General features: G+C 48.8%; 1 protein-coding gene across 11 annotated transcripts in view; it reads left to right on the forward strand.

Annotated features, from left to right (window-relative positions):
• Positions 1 to 20712, forward strand: part of TACC2 (transforming acidic coiled-coil containing protein 2) — a 75300-nt gene extending 54588 nt beyond the window's left edge. For all 11 annotated transcript variants that reach the window (XM_082406938.1, XM_082406943.1, XM_082406941.1 and 8 more), the window contains 7 exons: positions 6202 to 6345; positions 6808 to 6884; positions 10404 to 10447; positions 16040 to 16200; positions 16419 to 16525; positions 16918 to 17038; positions 20151 to 20712. In XM_082406938.1, coding sequence (XP_082263064.1) covers positions 6202 to 6345; positions 6808 to 6884; positions 10404 to 10447; positions 16040 to 16200; positions 16419 to 16525; positions 16918 to 17038; positions 20151 to 20216 — 720 coding nt within the window. In that variant the 3' untranslated portion in view covers positions 20217 to 20712. The remainder of the gene's footprint in view (positions 1 to 6201; positions 6346 to 6807; positions 6885 to 10403; positions 10448 to 16039; positions 16201 to 16418; positions 16526 to 16917; positions 17039 to 20150) is intronic.
• The last annotated feature ends 330 nt before the right edge of the window (positions 20713 to 21042 follow it).

The raw sequence follows: 21042 nt of genomic DNA on the forward strand, positions 1-21042 counted from the left end.
CCAGGCAGGTGTTCGACAAAGTATGATTTTCCAAAAAGCTACAAGTGTAATTTGTGCATAAGTACACACTGAACACACCAGCAGGATGGTAAAGCTTGTTGAATGGAGGAAAATATGAGAAACCGATGTCCAGTCAGTGGGGTAAGGAAGCTGGAATAAGATTGCAAAGTTAGATATAAAACAGGTTAATACTAGCTAAACAGGACAGATAATTCATAACCTTTGAGGTTCTTTTTTCTTCCTACAGAAATCATTTGCTTCGCTACTAACAAAAAATAATTTGCAACTTTTCTATTTTCTACAAGTTAACGTCTAATTATACTGATACTGGATCCTAGTCAATAGTGAATAGGTGAAAACAAGACCTTCCTGAGATGTCAGATGACCCTTAGGCCAGGGTCAAAAGGATTACAGAAAAGCAGTCCTTTTCTGCAAGGGGAAAGCGTAAATATTTTAGGCTTTGTGGGCATCTATTTGATCTCTGTAACAACTACTCAACTCTGGCACCGCAGCTCTGCTAAAGCAGCAGCAGACAACACGTGGATGAATGGGTGTGGTGGGTTCCAGTAAAACCCTTTTTACAGAAGAGGGCAACAGCCCATTTGACCCATCGCCGAAATTTGCCAACCCTTCTCTAGGGTAGAGTGTGATATTGACAAGACCTGCAGAAATTGTTTTGCTGGCTTCCAAGTTTGGAGTAATTTTTCTTAACAACTGGAATGCGTTGCTGATGACATGCACGATGGAGCGTGGTCCAGGGAGGTTCAGCCCACCCCCAGGGCTGACGGGGTGCGCCTGGTCTCTGAGGAGCCGCCTCATTCCCTCTCCCACACCCCACCCCCAGTTGGCAGCCCAGTGAACCTGGGTTGTCAGACCAGGACTGGGCCCCAGTGTGCCCTGTGGCCCTGAACCAGTTGGTGAGCCTCTCTGAGCCTCAGTTTTTCCATCTGTGACAAGAGGCTAATAGCAGCGAGTTTGCACGTTGCTGTGAGGACAGTAGGTGACGTGCAGAGAGCCTAGCACACAGTAGGTGTACGGTCAATGAAAGCTGCTGGGAGGTGACCTTCACTTGTGCCTCTGTTACCTGATGAGACTCTCCCAACATCTCTCTTCGGACAGCAGGTCCAGGTCCTATTTTACAGATGTGGAAAACGGAGCCTGGGAACCAGCCCAAGGCCTGACTGTGATTCACTGGCCTTCCGGGAACCAGCATTAGAATCTCCACATGGGAGCTCATTGCCTGTACATCTCAAGTAACAGCTCACTTGGCAGAGGGGCCCGTGCTCTCTCCCGTCACTTGTCCTTGGGACAGGATCAGGAGTTCATCTGCTGCCCCTGCCCTGTGGGTCCCCCACATGTGGTTTCCCTGGAACCAAATGGGGACCCCTCTCCAGAGACATCTCTCAGTGAGAGAAGATGGTCATCCCATGGGTGTCCAGACTGGGAACATCGGGTGTTTACAGGAATGTAAACACCGATTGCTGATGTCCTTGTTCTTGTGGCCAACCCATAAACTTGGGTTTAATTTCTGTAAAAATGAGATTTTTAGAATGCATTAAGCAGTAAGGATTTTTTCCCCGTTAGATTTATTTCTTGATGTCCTTGGGTAGTGGCTTAAACACAGAATGAATTGCTTGACGTTTGGTCACTATAAATACAGTTTATTCTTGTCCAGAAGTCTGAGGCAGAATTGAGCATGTTCTCAGTGGTTCCAATTGAGTATAAAGTGTTCAGGACTGCCTGATACCCATGCCTCCTTCTCAGAGACGGCCAGCAGTTGACTTCCCATCAGTTAAAGCCTGTTCTCAGACCATGTGTCCCGATTTTGATTGAAAATACTGTCACGTGAATCTACTGAGTGTGGTTTGGAGAGACAGCCCCCGCTCCCTCCTTATGTATTCCAGAAGGGCGTGTTAAAAGAATTATTCCAGAGGGGTAGAAGTGTCTTGGAGTATGAGGAACATTTTTCTCTACCATAGGAACTTGTACCGCTTTTGTAAGAAGTATATTAATCTAGTGACCTTGGCCCATGGAAAATAGATGCTCTTTTCTGTAGCTCACCAGACCTAGGGTGGTCCATTTACCTGAACCCAATTAGGTTTCTGTGGGTTTCTTGCTGGTGAGATGCTTGATTACCCCTTAGCGCATTGGAAACTGCTGATATATAGAAAGAGAAGACAGCAGCTGTGTATCCAATTTGCTCTTTTTTTCTGCCCATATGTTTCAGCTGCAGGTGACCTAACCCAGTGTTTCTGGCAGCATGGTCTTAAACTGTTGCTAACACAAAATGAAATCACTTGGAATGAAAAAAACTCATACTGAGGGGATGAAAAACGCCATGAAATACGATGGGGGTGATTTCTGGCCGCTCCTGTAAGCAGCTTCACTCACGTTTCCCTTCAGACTGAGGGCCGGCAAAGCCAGCCTTCCAGGCACTGGTGTGCGGTTTCCTGTCTCATTAGTCAGAAAACGTTAGAAATGAGGGAAACTCCACAGGGGCTGGGGTGTCAGACTCCTTATTGTTTTCCTTCCACACACTTCTGGTGGAACTGAATTCGGTTGTGTCCTCCTAGTGGGGGATCTGACCAGGTCACTGGCTGTGAGGTGCAGCAGCCCTGAATTCACCGCTAAACCAGGGTGGATAGAACCTAAGCGTTCCATCTGTATGGCTTTCCGAGGGCTGCAGGGCACAGGGATGGATTTAATTTGTGTGTATAACAGATACTGGCTGTGGTCCAGTATCTGGCCTTTTGGGATTAGGGGGACCCTATATAAAGAAGGAAGGATGTGTCTGGGTAACATAGGAACAAGGATCATACAAATGGCAAGCTTTGGGACCGGAGGAGGTCCTAGAAACAGGCTCCCCCGGGAGGGAAAGGGTATTAATCTTCAGTGTGTGATTCCTCCAGGAGTCCTGGCCCGTAAAGGAAGATGCCTGGGTTGTCGCAGCATCAGTGGGAGAAGGAATCAGGTCTGGGGCAACTGTATGGTTGGTGAGCGGCCTGATAGCATAGGTTCCTTTACTCATTCTGTGTCCGGAAACCACCCACCCCGGACATTTACCCAGGTGATACCCGAAACCCACAAGAACAGTCTGAAGAGCAGTGACAAAAGGCTGGCACGTGGGTTTCAGCTTATTTGCCAGTTTCAAGAATTTGTGGTTATCGTCTGCAGCCTGTGTTGAGGTCTGAGGCCATGTCTTGACCCAGTGGGAAGGAGAGGCCAGTTGGTGCTGGTGGCGCCTCCTGTGGGGAGTGGAATAAGGGCACGTATCAAGTGCCTTCCTCTTGTTTGCCATCCTGAACTTGAGACCCGCCCCTTGTCAGATTTGGATGGGGCGGCACCGGGGTGAGGCTGCTCTCTGCCTGACCTGGCGCCACGTGGCCCCGACACCCCCAAGCGCCCAGCCTGTGTCTACGCTCCACGACCTTGGCCCATGACCTGATCTCGGCTTTTGGGCCCTACCCCTGCGCCTTCTCACTACTCTCCCACCTGGTTCCCGGGGACGGCGACCCTGCTTTGGTCCAAGACATGGCAGCTTCCCCTGAGCCTGGCAACAGCGGGTTGGCCACAAGGAGGATTGTGAGCCTGGGTGAGGGACAAGACCCCCAGCCCCTGGCTGCAAGGCCAGAAGGACCCCAGGCATGAGGTCTGCAGGCCTGACCCAGGTGACAGTGCCCCAGGGGTCCCCGCAGGGACCAAGATTTGAGGGAGTGGATTGAGAGGTTGGAAGTTGGTCCCGTGCTGTCTTGAGTCGTGGCCATTTCACATCTCAATTTGTGATTCTGGTGGCTTTTTGGTTTCTCTAAAGTAGCAAGTGGGAGGTTATGTGAGAGAAACAAAAGCTTAATCTAAGTCTGATCTTAAAATATCATCAAGAGACAAACCTATTCATTTCAGCTAAAAACAATTCTTGGTTGTAAGAGAAAACCAGGGTGTGTACCTTGAATTGCATTAACATGCAGATACTCTGGTAGTAATTCAAATGGATTCGGAAGTCATCATGTTTCTTTATTGAAAACACCAGGTGGCCAGGATGACTGGTGATAGTGAATTACTGTATCTGGTAGTAACCATTTGCATTTACTTAGAAAGCTCATTATTTTGTTTATTTTTCATCCCCTTGTTTTACAAAGGACATTAGGCAGCTTAAAGATCATTAATTCCTGCACTAGTCATATTTTGTTTCCGCCCAGTATGATAAAGTTAGTTTTAATGCATTTTCTCTTGCACTTCAGAGAGCTGGTTTATCTTGGGTCAGAACTGAATCTCATTCTGGAAAACGATTTGGCCAAATCTTATTTAGAGCCTCAATTTTTTCATCATCAGAGGGACCAGGATGAGTTGGATGGTGTCTAAGGTTCTTTCCATTTTGAAACTTTATTCTAATTTTTTTCAAAGAATACATTATTTTACTTAACTGACAGGAACAGAAGAGGATTTAAAAATCCTCTTCAGAATTTTGTGTTTTTGAACTTTCTCGATAAATGTAAATACTGAGTCTTGGTGTCTAGGTATAATTTTCTGTTTACTTCCTGAGAAGTTTCCCATTTGACAAGTGGAACCTTGAAAACATCTCAGACATCAGAGATTAACGCCTACGTGGGAGAGGCTCTGCCCTCTGGTCTGGTGGCCCTCTTTCTTCCGAGAGGTCAGCCTGCCTGCTCCTGAGGGCTTTAAAGTTGTGTTCTGCTCAAATGTCCTGTCACCGAAGATCCTGGCATCCCACTTGACAGGTGGGCGTGTCCCACCTGGGGTCTGGTGCTCCCCTCTGACCAGCAGTGGTCATTCTGGTCCCATGTGAGAATTAGCCCAGATACTCAAGGCCAGGCAGGGGCAGTAACACCCACGCGGCAGACGCTCGCTTCCAGGGCAGCCTAAGCCGCTCAGTTCATCGTGCATGTGTACAACTAACTGGTGACCTCCAGTCCTATCCATTAAGCTTCCACCTGCGTTTTCTAAGCTGTCACAAGTTCATTGTCTCTGAGGCCACAGTAGGGTAAGCATGCCTGTTCCCGTGATTGAGGAGAGAAATTCTGCTCAAGCACCTTCGGGTCACCCCCTTCCCAGTTACCATTGGTTCTTTCATCTCCTCTGCTTCCGTCTACAAGATAAGCCCTCACCGTTCCTTCCCCACACCTCTCTCTTTCTCCTACACTGTGGTGTTCTGTTCACAGCTCCATCTCTTCTCATAAATTTCCCAAAGAAAAAGCAGTTGCCCTCCGCCCATTACACCCCCATTGCTTCACGTCCAGTTGGACTCTGGTAACCAGGGTGGAGGTTTGCCTTGGCAACCACGACGGGCCAGGAGGTTAATGAATCGGACTGAGAGTGTGATTGGTTTGCCATTTCCTTTGCAGTAGAACTAGACTGACAACCCCGCTGCACTGTTTGACAATGTTCCTAATGCTGCATTTCGGGTGTGCTGGAAATGGCTGAGCATTTGTGCAAAGGGAGGAAGAGTCAGCACAGGCCTCTCCTCCCTCCCAGGAGGCTTGTGACTGTCCAGTGTCAGTCGTGGGGGCAGGGAATCACACCACGCGTCGAGGGGCTTATCGGCACAGGTGGATGTCGTCAGTGATCCAGTTTTCAGTGTTCCCGCTGACGCTGTAACTCCAACGTACTGCTTACCTTTTGGCACCCAGAAACTAGCTCGTTGAAGGTGATGTTGGTTGAGAGCTATGGTAGGCCTCAAGCTTTGTGTGAATTATATCCTTTCAAATAGAGCTAACCAACGTCCCCTAAGTTGAAATGTGGACAAGTCTTACAAAAATGATCGGATCTGTGGTTACTCAAAACTGGGAAAACATAGAGTAGAATTCAACACTGTTCACCGTCAGGCTTTTATTTTGGAAGTGGAGCCTGCTAGAAGATGACCTTGGTTCTTATGCGCTGTGCCTAAATGCCTCTGCGGCTGATAAATGGCAGTGATAAACGGGCACCAGACGTGCTTGACTCCAGGGCCTGGGAGCTGGGGAGGCGTCCGCCATTAGCCCCTTTGTCAGCCGGTGCAGGTGCAGAATGATAGATTTCTGTAGATTGTATCCGGCATTTCCCCATCCATTAGTCTTAGCATTTTCTCATACTTTTGATGTTCTTTGTTTCAAAACCATACAACTGACCCATTCATGAGAGGATGAATGCAATTCTCTTTGTCATAAGATGAATGTTAACTTTTTAAAATTAAAAACCATTCCACAGAGAGAAGCTGCTCACCCAACAGACGTCACCATCTCCAAAACAGCCTTGTATTCCCGCCTCGGTACGGCCGAGGTAGAGAAACCCACAGGCCTTCTGTTCCAGCAGCCTGACCTGGACTCCGCCCTCCAGATCGCCAGGGCAGAGGTACTGTGGCGTGTGTGTGGCTCAGAGAAGGCAAGGCTGGCTCTGGGTGCCCTGGGAAAAGCTCCGGGTTCTGCCATTTGTAAATAAATGTATGTACCCACAGTCCACAAAGCCAGCATCTCTGGACACAGACTTTCTCCTCTGACCACTGCAGGCAGAGACAGGCGGCAAACCGTGGGTTTTGATCTTGGACACTATTGTTTAACGAGCCTTTAGGGCCTCGTTTGAGTTACAACAAAAAAGCACATGCCTTTTAGTTGCTCTCTGTGGGCATTGTGAAAGCCTCATGTTTGGCTTATTTCTATCTCATGCTGGGGGAAATTCTCTAAACACAATTATTTGGTGTAGGAGGTTTTAATTCCATATTTATTTAGTGTTTCTTTGTCTTGGTGTATGAATTGCTCAGAACTGAATTGACTCATCTGGGACTAATCTTCTTCCTCTTCTTCTCCCTGATACTAGATCATAACCAAGGAGAGAGAGGTCTCGGACTGGAAAGATAAATATGAAGAAAGCAGGCGGGAAGTGATGGAAATGAGGTCAGTTGTGGTGCTTGGACTTCCTGGTACCTGGGGGATGCTTACCTGTGATTTGATAACAGCTGGAGCTGGTGTGGCCCATGAACAGTGTCCTCTATAGAAGTTATCCATTATTCCACAAGGTTCGTATTTTCACAAAAGTATTCTTAGGGTATTACTGTTATTAAAATACCATGAGCATGGGTCACATAATGCAATCGAATAAATATATGTACAAGGAAAAACAAATCTCCTTCCCACTCAGCCTCTGGTTCCACACCCTTCAGGTAACTACTATGCACCATTTCTGGTGTATCCTTCCCAGAATTTTCCATTTCTGATCCCAAATGTGTTAAGGCATCTATGTAGCCTCCATTTTTCTTCAGAAGTGGAGTGTAGAAATGTACATTACCCTACACTCTTTTTTAACTTAGCGTAACTTGGACAGATTTTTATACATCTTGACCTTATTGTTCAACAGGTGCTTGACAGTCCTTTTAAGGGTCTAACATAATTAATTTCACCAGTCTCAATCGATAAACATTGAGGGTGTCTCCCAAATGTCGCTTGAGTGATTTATTTTCATTTGCTGCCTATTGTCATAGAAGTATGACAGCTACCACATGGTAAGTACCTGCTGTGTGCCAAGCACTGTGCTTTTGGCTGGAGACACACAGTCTGTTTCTCCCCACAGCTGTCGAGGGGATGGTCAGCCCCGCTCGAAGGCTCAGAGAGGTTAGGTGACTTGACGGAGGCCCTGGAGCTTCTAGTTAACAAGAACATGGATTTGAATCCACCTTTCTGACTCTGAAACCCAAACTCTTTCCACTGTACCCAGCGGCCTGCCTCTTGCTTCCACTCCTCATGTGCCTTTCCCCCTTTATTTCCTTTCTCAATTTATCATCTTCTTAGAAACTAAGAAACCATCTCTGGGGCTAGAATTTACCCTTGGGATGTGACTTTTAAAACTATATTGTAAGTGGCGTTTTTAAAGCAATTTTGGCCCAAACCTCTGCTCTGACCGTCCTGGTTTAGCACATCTTGTCCAGGGTCTGGATGCTGTGGGGTCTAAGAACTGCTCGTGGCGGGGCGCAGGGGGCATAGTTCATTTTCCACACACCTGCCTTTCCTCAGCACGAGCTGAGGCAATTGCAAGAGAAGATATGGATTCAAGCACAATCATTTTAACAAGACAGAAGGTCTGGCACTGTGCCAAAAATACATAATAGGCTTCATTTTAAAGTCTCAAAGTGTGGGAATAAGAGAATGAATGCATTTTTAAACATTGGTCGAAGAATTTGTACATTTTTAGTACACTTAATTGCAGTAGTAGCTGTTAGCTAATTATCAAAATCATATTCCTGGCTACCGTTTTAAGTAATAAGCAAATGTTTAGGTGATCATATCCCATTTTCTAGGTCAAATAGTATCTTCCTGAAAATTCTTCTGTTAGTTCCATCTTTCTGCTGACAGTTTTTGTGATCACTTCTGGAGCTTAATCTTAGTGCTATTTCACATTCAAACTGAGGCCCTGTAGTTGCATTATTTTAAAATCTCTTTTATCTTTTTTTTTTTTTTTTTTTTGGCTAAGGGGGAGTGGGGGAGGGAACCGGGTGGCTTTGGTTTTTTGCCTGCACTCAAGGTGAAGGCAGGACATACGGGGAGGCCGGAAGTTCTGTCTCTGGTTCCTTTTGCTTTCCTGGGAGAAATTGTACCTCTGCAGGCCCCAGGGAGTGCTGTTTGCTAACTGGTATGGTGGGATTTCAAGTGTCACCAGCTGGCACAGAGGCACTAGTTTTTGGTGCCCTAAACGTCAGCCTCTGGAGCCAGACCAGGTGGAAGTCAGGCTCTGCTTCGTAGCTGCTTCTGAGTCTGTTTCTTTTTCTTTCTTTCTTTCTTTTTTAATTGCGGTACAGTTGTTTTACAATGTGATGTTAGTTTCTACTGTCCAGCGGAGTCAAGTAGAGTTCCCTGTGCTATACAGCAGTTTCTCTGAATCTGTTTCTTAACTCTGTGTCTAACTTTCCTCATCTGTAAAATGGGGGTGAGTCACAATGCCTGGAGGCAATGGAGCCGAAGGGTTATAACGAAGACTCCAGAGTTGATACCTGGGTTTGAATCCTAGCTCTACCACTTTGTAGCCCTGGGATCCTGGAAAGGTTCCTGAATGACCCTGTGTAGCAACTCTAGGGAGACCACTTCTTTGGTCCCCGGTCTCTTAGCACTTCTGAAAGGACACATCCCTTACTTGCTGTGGTCCCGCCTCTGCCCTCAGTGGTGGTGGGTTTAGATGGGGCAGCCTCAGAGATCCATCACTGTTTTGTGATTCAGGGGTGCCAGGAGGGGTTGTTTAAGCACAGAAAACATGAAGTGTCTCTGTGTAGGATTCAGAGAGAGAATGCAAGTGGGCTCATGTTGTGGTTGCCTTTCTTGTGGTGGGTCTGCCCTTGGGTGAGGCAGTGACCTTGCGGCCAAGGTCAAGAAGCCAGGGACAGACACCCAGCAGCTGCAAGGCCTTTAGCCTTTGCAAGAGTGTGTTCTGCTATCACTGTCGTTTTTAACTTCATTTAATTCTCACCCCCCAGTCCTGAAAGTCAAGGTCTAAGGTAATCCTCACTGTACCAGGGAGTAAGCTGAACCCTCAGCATCCATTACTGACTTGGCCAAATCACACAGCTCGGAGAGGCAGGGTCAGCTGCAATCAGGTCCTAGATCTGTTGGAGATTAGTAGCTCTTGGTTCGCTTGTGGATTGGATAATGTAGGTGAAGCCCTCAAGTCTTTTTTGAGAGTTTCCTTTAATCTTATAAGCAAGGGATCTTAGTGCTTTTGTGCAGCTTCTCTTTATTGCGCCTACCCAAGAAGTGCTACTGTTTCCTCCCCTGCCACTCCCCACTCAACAACACAGGTGACTAAGAAGTGGTCCCTGGGCCTTGAGGAGCTTCCGCTCAAGTACTATGATGTATGTTTTGGAAGAAGATTCAGATAAAATGTTATGGGGTTCTAAGGAGAAATCAGGGACGGCTTCCTGGAGGAGGTAGCATTTGAATTGGACCTTGAGAAACAGACTATGACAGGTGGAAAAGAGAGAGGGGAAGTGAACAACATGGGCAAGGCCATAGAGGTGAGAAAGCTCGGAGCAGACAAGAAATCATTTGTTCTCACTGAACCGCTGTGTTCACGAGATGGCGTGGAAGGAGGTAAGATTGATGAGGAAGATAAGGCCCAGGTGACAGAAGGCTTCGACTGTCAGGCTGAAGGTTTGGCCTTATTTTTTTTCTCAGTGGGCAGAGGGGAGACACAGAAGGTTTTGTATAAGGGAGTGATTTGATCAGTCTTGCACTAGGCAAGTGAACCTATTTGGGTGTGCAAGAAGAGGGCTGAGGTTGGAGGGGTCCCTAGTAGTCTGAGCCACCTGTGACCCGTAAGACTTGTCCTCTTAGACAGTGGTCAGGCTGTTGATATCCAGCACGTGGGCTCCCGCGTGAAATTAAAAACCATTGTGTGGTCACGGTTCCAACCTATTTTCACTTCTTTTACAGGAAAATAGTGGCCGAGTATGAGAAGACCATCGCCCAGATGATAGGTGGGTGTCCTCACTGGTGGGGGGCTCAGACCTGCCCTGAGATTTCTGAACTTTGGGGAGGGCTTTGAAGGTAGAGACTCGGAGTGTGTTCCTCTCAGGTTCCTCTTAGAGCATGAAGCCCTTTAGGGAGGGACCAGAGCATCCCAGAACGTGGCTCTGCCCCAGATCAGTGAGTCTGGGGACCTCCTGGAAACACCTGCCAGCATGTGTGTCCCTTAGCATGAATTATTCATGCCTGTGGGAAGCCGTGGCTGTCACTTCAATGGCCACCATTTGATCCAGCCAGGATGGCCCACCTCATGGGGAAAGAGATTTGGGTTGGTTACTAGGATATTTGGGTGATTTTTTTGCTCATGGGAGAGAATCAGATCTCTATAATCAAATCTCTAAACCCTAATTTAGTTTAGACACAAGTGAAAAAATACCCGACTCGGCCTTTACACAGAGGTCTAGAACAGGGACAGTAGAACACGTGGCAGTCCAGCTGCCTGTCCCTATGAACTGGTCACAACACCATTTCTCACTGAGGTTGGACACGGCCTCAGAATCCATCTTAACACAGCATCCCTGGCAGCCAGTACTGACAGATTACTTTGGCCTGCAATAAAAGAAGGCCTCATGTTGCAAGTTATACATGCCTGGCTCTTTTTTTTTTTTTTTTAAAGAAAAAGTGAGAAAAGGCCTTGCAGAAGTTCCAAGCCCAAGTCTTTTCACTGATGATCATCATTCAAAAATGCTGTTATAACTCTGGGTGCGAGGTGTGGGATTTTTGTTTATTTATTTATTTGCTTAGGTCCATGATAGCAGTTTTTTAAAAAACCTTTTACTCCAAAGGACATAAGCTCACTGCAAACCACAGCTTGATGCTGTTTTAGCAGGTGACCCCTCGTCATCTCAAACGTTTGGATATGTCACACCACACCTCTAGCTTTTGCCCCAAGATAAATATGACCGCAGCCTTGGGAACAGTGAAGAAGCTTCCAACTGAGTGCTTTCCATTCAAAAAAGCTTTAATTTTGGTTTATTATAATAAAGACCATTTCTCCCAGAGCTCAGGGGGAAGCCCATTGGGATCTTTTTAAGGATCAGCCTCATGGTGTATGCTTTCTATCAAATGAAACCTCTTTGTTAAATTGGTATAACATATGGATACATATGGATGAGATAAAAAAAAAAAACCTTGGAACTGAAACTGCTGCTGAAAATGGTCAGAAGGAAGGATTTATATCTTCCAATACACATTGTTTGGCAACCTTTCCGCATCCTGGAGTCTTGGGACGTGAAAACGTCACTCAGACCTACGTGGCTTATCTGGAAACACCCTTCTGCGTCTCAGAGTCATACATTTTTATTTTTTACTTTTGATGATGACGTTTAGGCCAGTGTTGAAGAGGACATGAGCCTTTGTCCTGACAGCAGGCTGCCCAGAGCAACCAAATGTCCTTGCTCAGCTGGCAGTTTGATAGAAGCAGACGTTCCCTCTTGAAAACTGACAGAGTCAGAGTCTCTAGTTGACACAGTGGCCTGTCCTTGTGGTGACAGAAAGAGTATTGGACTTTGATGCTTTCCACGCTGCAGGTGACAGTAGTTAGAACAGTGTTTTCAATTCAGACACAGTCTGAGGAGCATGTGGAACCCTGACTCCAGGGATTAAGGCCACACATGCCACCCCCCTATCCCCACCCCCTCCAGGAGACCTGGTGTGTTTGGCCTGAGAGCCCCTCTCTTCAAGAGCTGTGAAACAGCCCCTCTGAGCATTTTCCTGGTTGGGGGTGTTTAAGCACTCTCCGGGTGGCTCTGCGAGACCTCCTCCCCAGCGTCCCTGGCTGGAAGCAGTGCTGTCACTTGGGGTGGCGCCTCATTGTGTGTCTGTTCCTCATCGCCCCCTCCCCATCCTCACTTCCTGTCCTGTTCATCACCCACCTTCCCAGAGCTGTTCTCATCCGAGAGGTGGCATGTCTGTGGATGTCATCCGTCAGTCACTTGCAGGTCGCCAATTAGGGCCACTGTCGATTTCAGGGTCCTCGTGTCCTTGCCGAGGATGGTGTGGGGCTGTGGCATGGCTGGGACTCACTGTAGCTCTGGGCGGGACCTGCCTTCTTCTGAGGCAGGAAACACACCCATGTGTCTCATCTGGATCCCGTATTTTTCGTCTCATTTCTGCTCACCCACCCACCATTCCTCATGGAAAGGGAAACTCAGGCCCAGAGAGCTTGCAGTTCAGGGCCCAGAGTGGATGTAATAGCATTTTGAAGTTAAAACCAGCTTCTACCCAGCTTCCATTAGCCTTGACTCCAGCCTGGCTCCCTGACCTCTGTTTAACCTTCACAAATGCTCCATGTCAATGTGACATCTGTCCTGCCATCACTGTCCATTCTCACCGTATGTTACTGAAGAGAATATGTTTTATTAAGTTCAAATATTGACTACACAGAATTCAGAACAAAAAGGGATTTCTGTGCTTTCTGCATTCCAGGTTGTTGCGATTGATTTTTTTTTTTCCTGCTTTCCTAACAACTGCCCTGATTATCTGTTTTGCTTCCATTTTCCGTTGCTTCTTGCCCTTTGCTTGCAAAACAAACAGGCAAGCCTGGTAAGTAAATGCTTTTTCACCTAATTTGACACCCGCCCATTGCAACCCTTATTTGTTTGTTTGTTTTTCTATTTTTGTTACTTCTGCTTTTGTGTTTTGGCTGCATTCCCCACATGGTTTAATAGTATTTCGCCTGAAAAAGCCAGAAAATCTCCAGGGCCATTGTTTTATTGTTGTGTCTAGAGCATCTTGGGTTTTGAGCTGATTTCCTGCTTTGAAGCACCTAGCAGCATTTGTAAGTTACGAAAAAAGATGTGTGAAGCATTCTCTCCTCTTCCGTCTCCCCCGGGAACAGGGAAATTCTATTTTTACAAGGGTTATGGGGGAGAAAAAGGAAGCCTGAGGCGGCCTAATCTCAGATCCAGGAAATCAGATGGACTCCGTTTGATAAATGGCTCCTTTACCAAGCCAAGTGAAATGTATACATGGCGTAAAACCAGCCCAGAATGTGCATTGTACAGCTTGCTGAGAACTAAGGAAGCAGCTAAAATTCAAAGAATAAAAACAAGCATTTGGTTACTGGTGGAACTTTGTAACGCCCTTTCTTTTAGGAGTCTAGATGTAGCAAAGAGATTGCTGGCGGTCCTGTTCTTGCTATATGTTAAAAAGCTCAGCCCCCTTTGTGGGTCACTGCGACTTGACATCATACCAGTTCAGGGGAGGCAATGATACTGCTGATAACGAGTCACTGATACCGGGTTCTTATTATGTGTCGAGGGCTTTATATTTAATCTTCTCCCAAATGCCATAAGATAAATACTATGATCCCCTGTTTCAGGTGTGGAGGACAGAGCTGAAAAACTCTGCCCAAGGTCACACAGCTGGGAAGTATCAGAGCCAGGTCTGGAATGTGGGCTCTCAGACTCTGGCTCCTGGGTCTTCACCTCTGCCCTGGTAGCGGGATCTCTGAGAGGCAGGGTGGGAGGACCTCAGGCATCTCCCGGGCCCGGGGTTCTCCAAACGTGGTCCCTGGACCAGCTGCCTCAGCATCGCTGGGGACCTTGGCACAGATGCAGGTCCTCGGCCCCACCCCAGACTGACCTAATCAGACCCCGCTGGGTGGGCACAGCCATCTGTGTGTGAACAAGCCCCCCGCTGATCAGGATACACGCTCACGTGTGAGAAGTCCCTCATTTTGGAAATGAGACTCTGGGACCTCAAGGGAGGACTTATGAGCAAGTTTATGGTCAGGGCTGGAGCCGAAACCAGGATGTGGCCCCCTGTTCTATGCTCTTCCCTCCTCCCCACACCCGAGAACATGCCTGACGTCAAGATACAGAAAAGATGCCCGTCTATCGGGAATCTAAGGGAAAAGAACCCAAAGCAACATCTCCCCGCTTTTAAGGGAGCTACATCCTTCCAGGTCCATTCCTAAGAGGCTCACGTGGAGATGCAGTTATGAGCACAGCCTTGGGTTTGGATCTGGATCTGCTGCATCCTCTGAACAAGTGACTCGGCTTCTCCTGTCGGAGGGATAGTAGAAATCTGCCGCAAGGCTGTGCTCATTCATTCACTGCCCAGCTGCACAGCGTGTACTGAGGTGTCCTGTGAGTCAGGCACTGTCCTAGTTCTGGGACAGAGCAGCGGACAAAACAGACTCAGGACCCTGCTCCCGTGGAGTGTGCCTTCTACACACACACACGTGCACACCCACACGTCTGATTTCACAATACGGAGTGGCCACCGCTGGGCCACTCAGAGGAGGCGTTTCCCACACGGGCTCAGGGACGGCGCCTCTGAGCGAGGCGGGGAGCTCCGGGCTGGTGTTCCCAGCAGAGGCGCAGCAGTGCTGAGAGCAGAGCGTGTGGGGCAGGGGTTTGGATTTTATTCCAGGGCAGAGGGAAGCCCCTGGGGTGGGGTGACCCGGTTTGGACTTCTGGAAGCTCAGCCTGGCTGCCGGGTGCTGGCTTAGGAGCATTGAATCAAGATAACAGTCGGTCCGGCGCCCGACACGTGCAAGAGCCCGGTACACACTGGTCGCTGCTCTTACCATGGCTGTGTCATCATTTACAGCTGCTGTCCATCCTGCGGCCCAGGCAGCCCTCCCAGCTGACCTGGGGCCAAGGAAGGACAGGAGCTTGGAGTGGGGCTTCCCCTCACCCCCACCACTCTCTGCTGTCAGCAAAGTTCCAGACGGTTCAGAGCAAGTGGTTCCTTGCCCACCCAGACCAATGATGGATTGGCATACAAAGCATAGAGAGCGCTGTGCGGTCGACGGACTTTTCTATAGAGTGGCCAGAGAAAGCCTTTCCCATCAATGTGAGGGGTTTTCAAGGGGCTCCAGGCATATTCACTTGCAGTGGCCCACAAAGCAGTCCCTTTCACCAGGATCAGCCACTCTGAACTGGGCCAGAATTTAATCCTTTTGTGCGTAACTGAGAAACTCACTTTGACAGAAATAGCTCCCTTTTCCTGGGAGTTAAGACACTTGCTATATCAAAGGAAATGTCCATTTTTGTGTGGAGCAGAATTTCAGGGCCATGGTTATGTGGGCTTTGGGTTCACGGGATGTTTTAAGGATGAAGAAACCTTTTTTCTTTTCCAATGACCATCTCTTGAGCTTAATAACACTTAAGAAGGGAGATTCCCTCCCTCACAGCTCAATCTACGGCACCTGTTAATCTGGCCCAACACAAAATTCAGTAGCGATGTTTTCTTTTTTACCTTATGGATCTGTCTGTGTGCTGTGGACAATCAAATAGAATCACCAGGGTCTCCAAGGTAGATATTTAGGAGGTTGCATTGATCAGGTTAAAGAATGCTGGTTCATTTCCATCCCATCTAATGTTGCCCAGGCCCAGGTCTGGGATGCTGGGGCCGTGGATTTTGTTCCTTTAGAGAGCTGGATGGGCTCGGGGGAGTGGGTCTGTCTCAACCAAAAGCCAAGGTCTGAGATTGCCCTCTATTCAGGCTGAGTTGCATCTGAGGCCTCAGCCAGCCCCTGAGACTAGGTCCGCAGCCCATGGGCCCCATCATTTTGTTCCCGTGTTTCCTGCCAGAGGATGAACAGAGGGAGAAGTCGGTCTCCCACCAGACGGTCCAGCAGCTGGTCCTGGAGAAGGAGCAAGCCCTGGCCGACCTGAACTCGGTGGAGAAATCTCTGGCCGATCTCTTCAGGAGATACGAGAAGATGAAAGAGGTCCTGGAGGGCTTCCGCAAGGTGTGCTGATGTTCGCGGGCAGAGCGGGAGGGACGCATGTGGTGGAGGAGGTGGAGCAGGCTGGGAGGATTGCGGGGCGCTCAGGAAGGCCGTCCCTGCAGGCTGGGGCGCTCGGACCTGGCTGTCCGGGGTTACACCTGCGTCCCAGAGCGCTTGGGGTTCCCAACCCTCCTTGGCATTTCTTCTGTGGGCTCGACCCCTGTCCTCTGTTGAGTCAGAATGAAGAGGTGCTGAAGAAATGCGCACAGGAGTACCTGTCCCGAGTAAAGAAGGAAGAGCAGAGGTACCAGGCGCTGAAGGTCCACGCGGAGGAGAAGCTGGACAGGTAATGCCCCCCCTCCTGGGTCTGCTCCCAAGGGCCCCTCAGCAGCCCCGGCCGAGGCAGGCTGGGAGCTCCCGGCACCCCTGCCATTGGCTTGGGCAGGCTGGTTAATCCAGCTGTGTTTTTCAATACAGTTCAACATAAGAGTGCACTCTCCATTCGCATCCATTTTGATAAATAAAGGACGCGTGTTGTAATTTCCAGGGTACCCACTGGAAGCACCTGGGCATCACGAGGATGGGGGTTCTCATGGGCTCCTGTGCTCCAGCGCCCATCAGAAAGAGCTGGAGCCAGGTGGTTGGTTCCCCCTGCCCAGATTTGGGAGGAGGAAAGCGGGAGGCATCTACGAGGAAGGGTGATCATTTCTGATCCCCATTCCCGCCCCGTTCCTGCAGGGCCAACGCTGAGATCGCCCAGGTCCGGGGCAAGGCCCAGCAGGAGCAGGCTGCGTACCAGGCAAGCCTGCGGAAGGAGCAGCTTCGAGTGGACGCTCTGGAAAGAACGCTGGAGCAGAAGGTAACAGGCCCAGGCGGGCTGGGCTGGCCAGACACTGAGACACACAGAGGCTAGGCTTCCTGCGCCCATGGCAGCTCCGGGACCGCCCGCATGTCAGGCACTCCCGGGACAAGTTCGTGCTTCATGAGCGTGGCCTCGCTCTCCCTCTGGAAGATCCAGGTTAACGCAGCCCTGAGGCTGCCCTCTTTTCTGCCTCTCTGGGAATTGCCATTTTTCATTCCTTTTCAGCGTTCATTCGTCAGATATTTGCTCAGCACTTGCAGTGTGCCGGGCATAGTACTTTAATCTCTGCATCCAGTGAGCTTACTAGTAAGTGGATGGTACCCACAGGCAACCCGCTGGGCAGAGACAAGCGGCTGCTGCAGAACATGGGCAGCATCAGGGTCAGAAGGGCCCCCAGGTGTCCTCTCATTTTCGCGGATGGTGGGATCCTCCTGAGGTCCCTCAGCTTGTCCCCAGATTTCCCGATTTCCAGTCAAGTGCTTGGACCACCTTAAACACCATCTCCCTGGGTGTCCAGATGAGAAGCCCCTTCCACCCAGGGGTGCTGTGAATCTGATTCTGAGTGAGTGTGCGCCAGGCAGGCTTCCTCCCTGCGTGTGCTTGCAGACATGCACCCCCATTCTGGTTGATTTACTGAGCCTTAGGATTCCCCAGGATGGGGTCATCAGAGGGCCCAGTGGCCGGGGGTAGCAGCACTTCACATGCATTGGGGTCTTGATGGGCGTTGGTGAGGATACTTTATAGGCAGGTAGCAGCAGGAGCCCAGGGTGTCTCCCAAATGGTCTCTGCTCCCCTAGAAGCACCCATCCAGGTTCCAGCACGGGCTGGCTGGGGTCCCCAGGGGTTCTGGTCCAAGCAGTGCTAACCTCCGCAGTGGGCAGGTACCACCTCTCACGTCACCTGCATGGTGTCAGGGAAAGAGCCCGGGACTCAGGAGATTCAGGTCCCTGCCCCTCCCTGCCATCCATCCTGACCCTCGGCAGGCCTGGCACTTCACCTCGGTTTCTAGGTTTGTAATGTTGGAGGACTAAACCGGTAGATCTTGAAGGTTTGAGATTGTTCCCTCTTGTTTCCATCAGGGTTTGATGGTGTTTAAATTGCATCCTGATGTTAGCTAAATCAATAGAGCTAAAACCAGGGTCAGGAGAGATGCTTTTCAAGGCACCTGGCCTGTTCACATGGTTACAGTCGCAAAGTGAAGGTGATTGATGCTAGGTTTTCTGGCAAACTAAAAGACAAGGAAGGAAGCAAGTTGGATTTGCACTGTTTTGGATAACAGAAAAAATACAAATGTATCTGCAGACATAGTTTTGTCTTAAACTAAGACTCAGAAAGAAGGGGTTAACCACACGAGTTCTTCACTAAATGGCTCTAAGTGACATGGAGGGGGCGGTCTCTATTTTCAAGAGATTCAGAAGCATGATTTCCCCTGAGGGCAGCTCTTAGGTGAAGGCGTTGGGCATTTCGCCCAGTCGGGACTTGATAAAGTGAGCGGGGACTTTTGCCCAGTGAGCTGAGCTCCGTGATGGGGCAGTTTCCTGGGCGGTGGGCTGATGGTGCCAGGATAGAGCTTGGAGAACCTCCAAGAACTGATAGCGAGTGGGTCTGCTAGTGCCTCTCAGCATGCCTAATACATAAAATAGCCAAGCTGTATAGGAGCCAGGCCGACCTGAATTTGCATTCCAGGTTTGCTACGTCTGACCAACTGTGTGACCTTACGCACAATGCTTAACCTCTCTGAGCCTCAGTTTCCTCACTGAAAAGTGGGGGGATAATAATGGCTACCTTTAAGGGACCGTGGGGAGCACAGAGTGCGACCACAGGGCCTAGGCTGGGTTTGCATGGTGACCGGCACGTAGTAAGCGCTCCAATAAGATGAAAAATCACTCTTAGCAGCCCCAGCAGTGGCAGTAGTGGCGATAATAGTAATTTCAAGATTAGTGGCTGGTCCTGCAGCCCATGCAGAGTCCCATCTTCCAGCAGGCATTTCAGTGCCTCAGGGAGCCGAAAACTCTAGACGGGCCAAGGCCAAGGGGATGTTCCAGGTGGGGCTCTCTCCCGGCGGGGCTGGTGGCAGGGCTGCAGCCAGGACCGAACCTCTCCCCTGCTAAGGAGGGCTGATTCTTCCCAGGCACCGGCTCAGTGATGAGTGGCACCTGGAGCCCAGCCCGGACACAGGGTACGTGGCTCTGGGCTGGAACGTGTCTTAGGCCCCAAGGTTTCCGGGGAAGGGCCTCAGTACAGCCTCAGGGCACAGGCTTGTGATTGACTTGCCTTCCATGGGGACCTCGAGGAAAAGCTGGCTGCACAATGTTCTGGGGATACTGGAACGATCTCGCCCCCTTAGAGAGGACCCTTCAAGATTGGCTGCTGAGACAAATCAGCATCAGGCTCGACATTTAGTCCATCTGAGAGCTGAGCCACTGCTATCCAGATGGAGGCGTCGCCCCATTGGATCCCGTTCCTGGAGAATAGACAGTGTTGTTGGATCACTGGTGCGAGATGAACACGTAGTTGGCTCCTCTTGATGGGGCTTCCGAGGACGGGCAAGGTGTGACTTGAGGAGCCCCTGAAGACGTCTTGCATCTGCCCTCACCTCTCTCCTCGGGCCCTGTATCCACAGCACCTCCTCACCTGGCATCCTCTGAATAATGCTAGGGATCCCATCCAGGTAGAATTGCTTATCCCCTCTGGTGGCATTTCTCAAAAACAGCCACCATCCTTCTGTGCCCACATCCGTGGAGGCAAATAAACGGAAGAGAACCAATACTAGTTAAGCCTTTACTACGTGCTGGCCACCGTGCAGGGAACTTTATATTTCTTACCTCATTTAATTCTGAGAGGGACAGATGTTATTAACCACACATTTGAGATAAGGAAAATCGAGGCTCAGAGAGGTTGTGTAACTTGCCCAAGGTCACACAGCTAGAGCTGGGATGTACAGATTGTTTGGCTCCAGGTCATTTCTTTTGCTGCTTTAGATAAATTCAGGGGGACCAGGTGGCCTGGAGGACCCCTTCCCCCTAAAAAGCCCAGTGACCATTCTGATTGACTTGATTTCAAACAACCAGGAGATTTCATCAACCTCTTTTTTTGTCTTCATTTGCAGAATAAAGAGATAGAAGAACTCACCAAGATTTGTGATGAACTGATTGCCAAAATGGGGAAAAGCTAACTTTGAACCAAATGTTTGGACTTTGACCATTGCGTGCAATATGACCGTCGGCACACTGCTGTTCCTCTGGTTATGTGGACAGGTTCTGTTTTCACTTTTTCGTATGCACTACTGTATTTCCTTTCTAAATAAAGTTGATTTGATTATATGCAGTACTAAGGAGACTATCAGAATTTCTTGCTATTGGTTTGCATTTTCCTAGTATAATTCATAGCAAGTTGACCTCAGAGTTCCTGTATCAGGGAGATTGTCTGATTCTCTAATAAAAGACAAATCGCTGACCTTGGCCTTGCCCTTTGTACATGAGTTTCCAGGGTGAGCGGCTTTTGGATTTAATATGATCATGTACAGCTTGCAAAGGGACTCTTGCCTTAAGGAGTGTAAACTTGATCTGCATTTGCTGATTTGTTTTAAAAAAAAAAAAAGAAAGAAAATGCATGTTTCAAATAAAATTCTCTATTGTAAATAAATTTTTTTCTTTGGACCTTGGCAATAAGTGTGGCTGTGATTTATTTTCTGGGAAAGGCTGGGTCTTTTCTCACCTTTGTTAAATCATATCAGATTTGGCCTTTCACTCTTCTCTGTCTGGGCTCATTTTTTTGTCCACAGATTTAAATAACATTTCCTTTGTTATCGTGGCTGTGTTTGTAAGATGAAGCAATTGAGAAGTATTGACTTGCTACTTAAATAATTGAGTGTGTTGAATTAGCTTAGATTTTGTTTTTACAAATTCTCTTGGACTTTAGGGGGGGCAAAATCTACTTCCCTTTATTGGCTCAAAGAGGTAGCAGGCTGTCACTCTTCCTGTTCATTCCTTTAGTCTGTG

The sequence above is a fragment of the Balaenoptera borealis genome (genome assembly GCF_965194805.1).
Source record: "Balaenoptera borealis genome assembly, chromosome: 10".
Classification (NCBI taxonomy): Eukaryota; Metazoa; Chordata; class Mammalia; order Artiodactyla; family Balaenopteridae; genus Balaenoptera; species Balaenoptera borealis.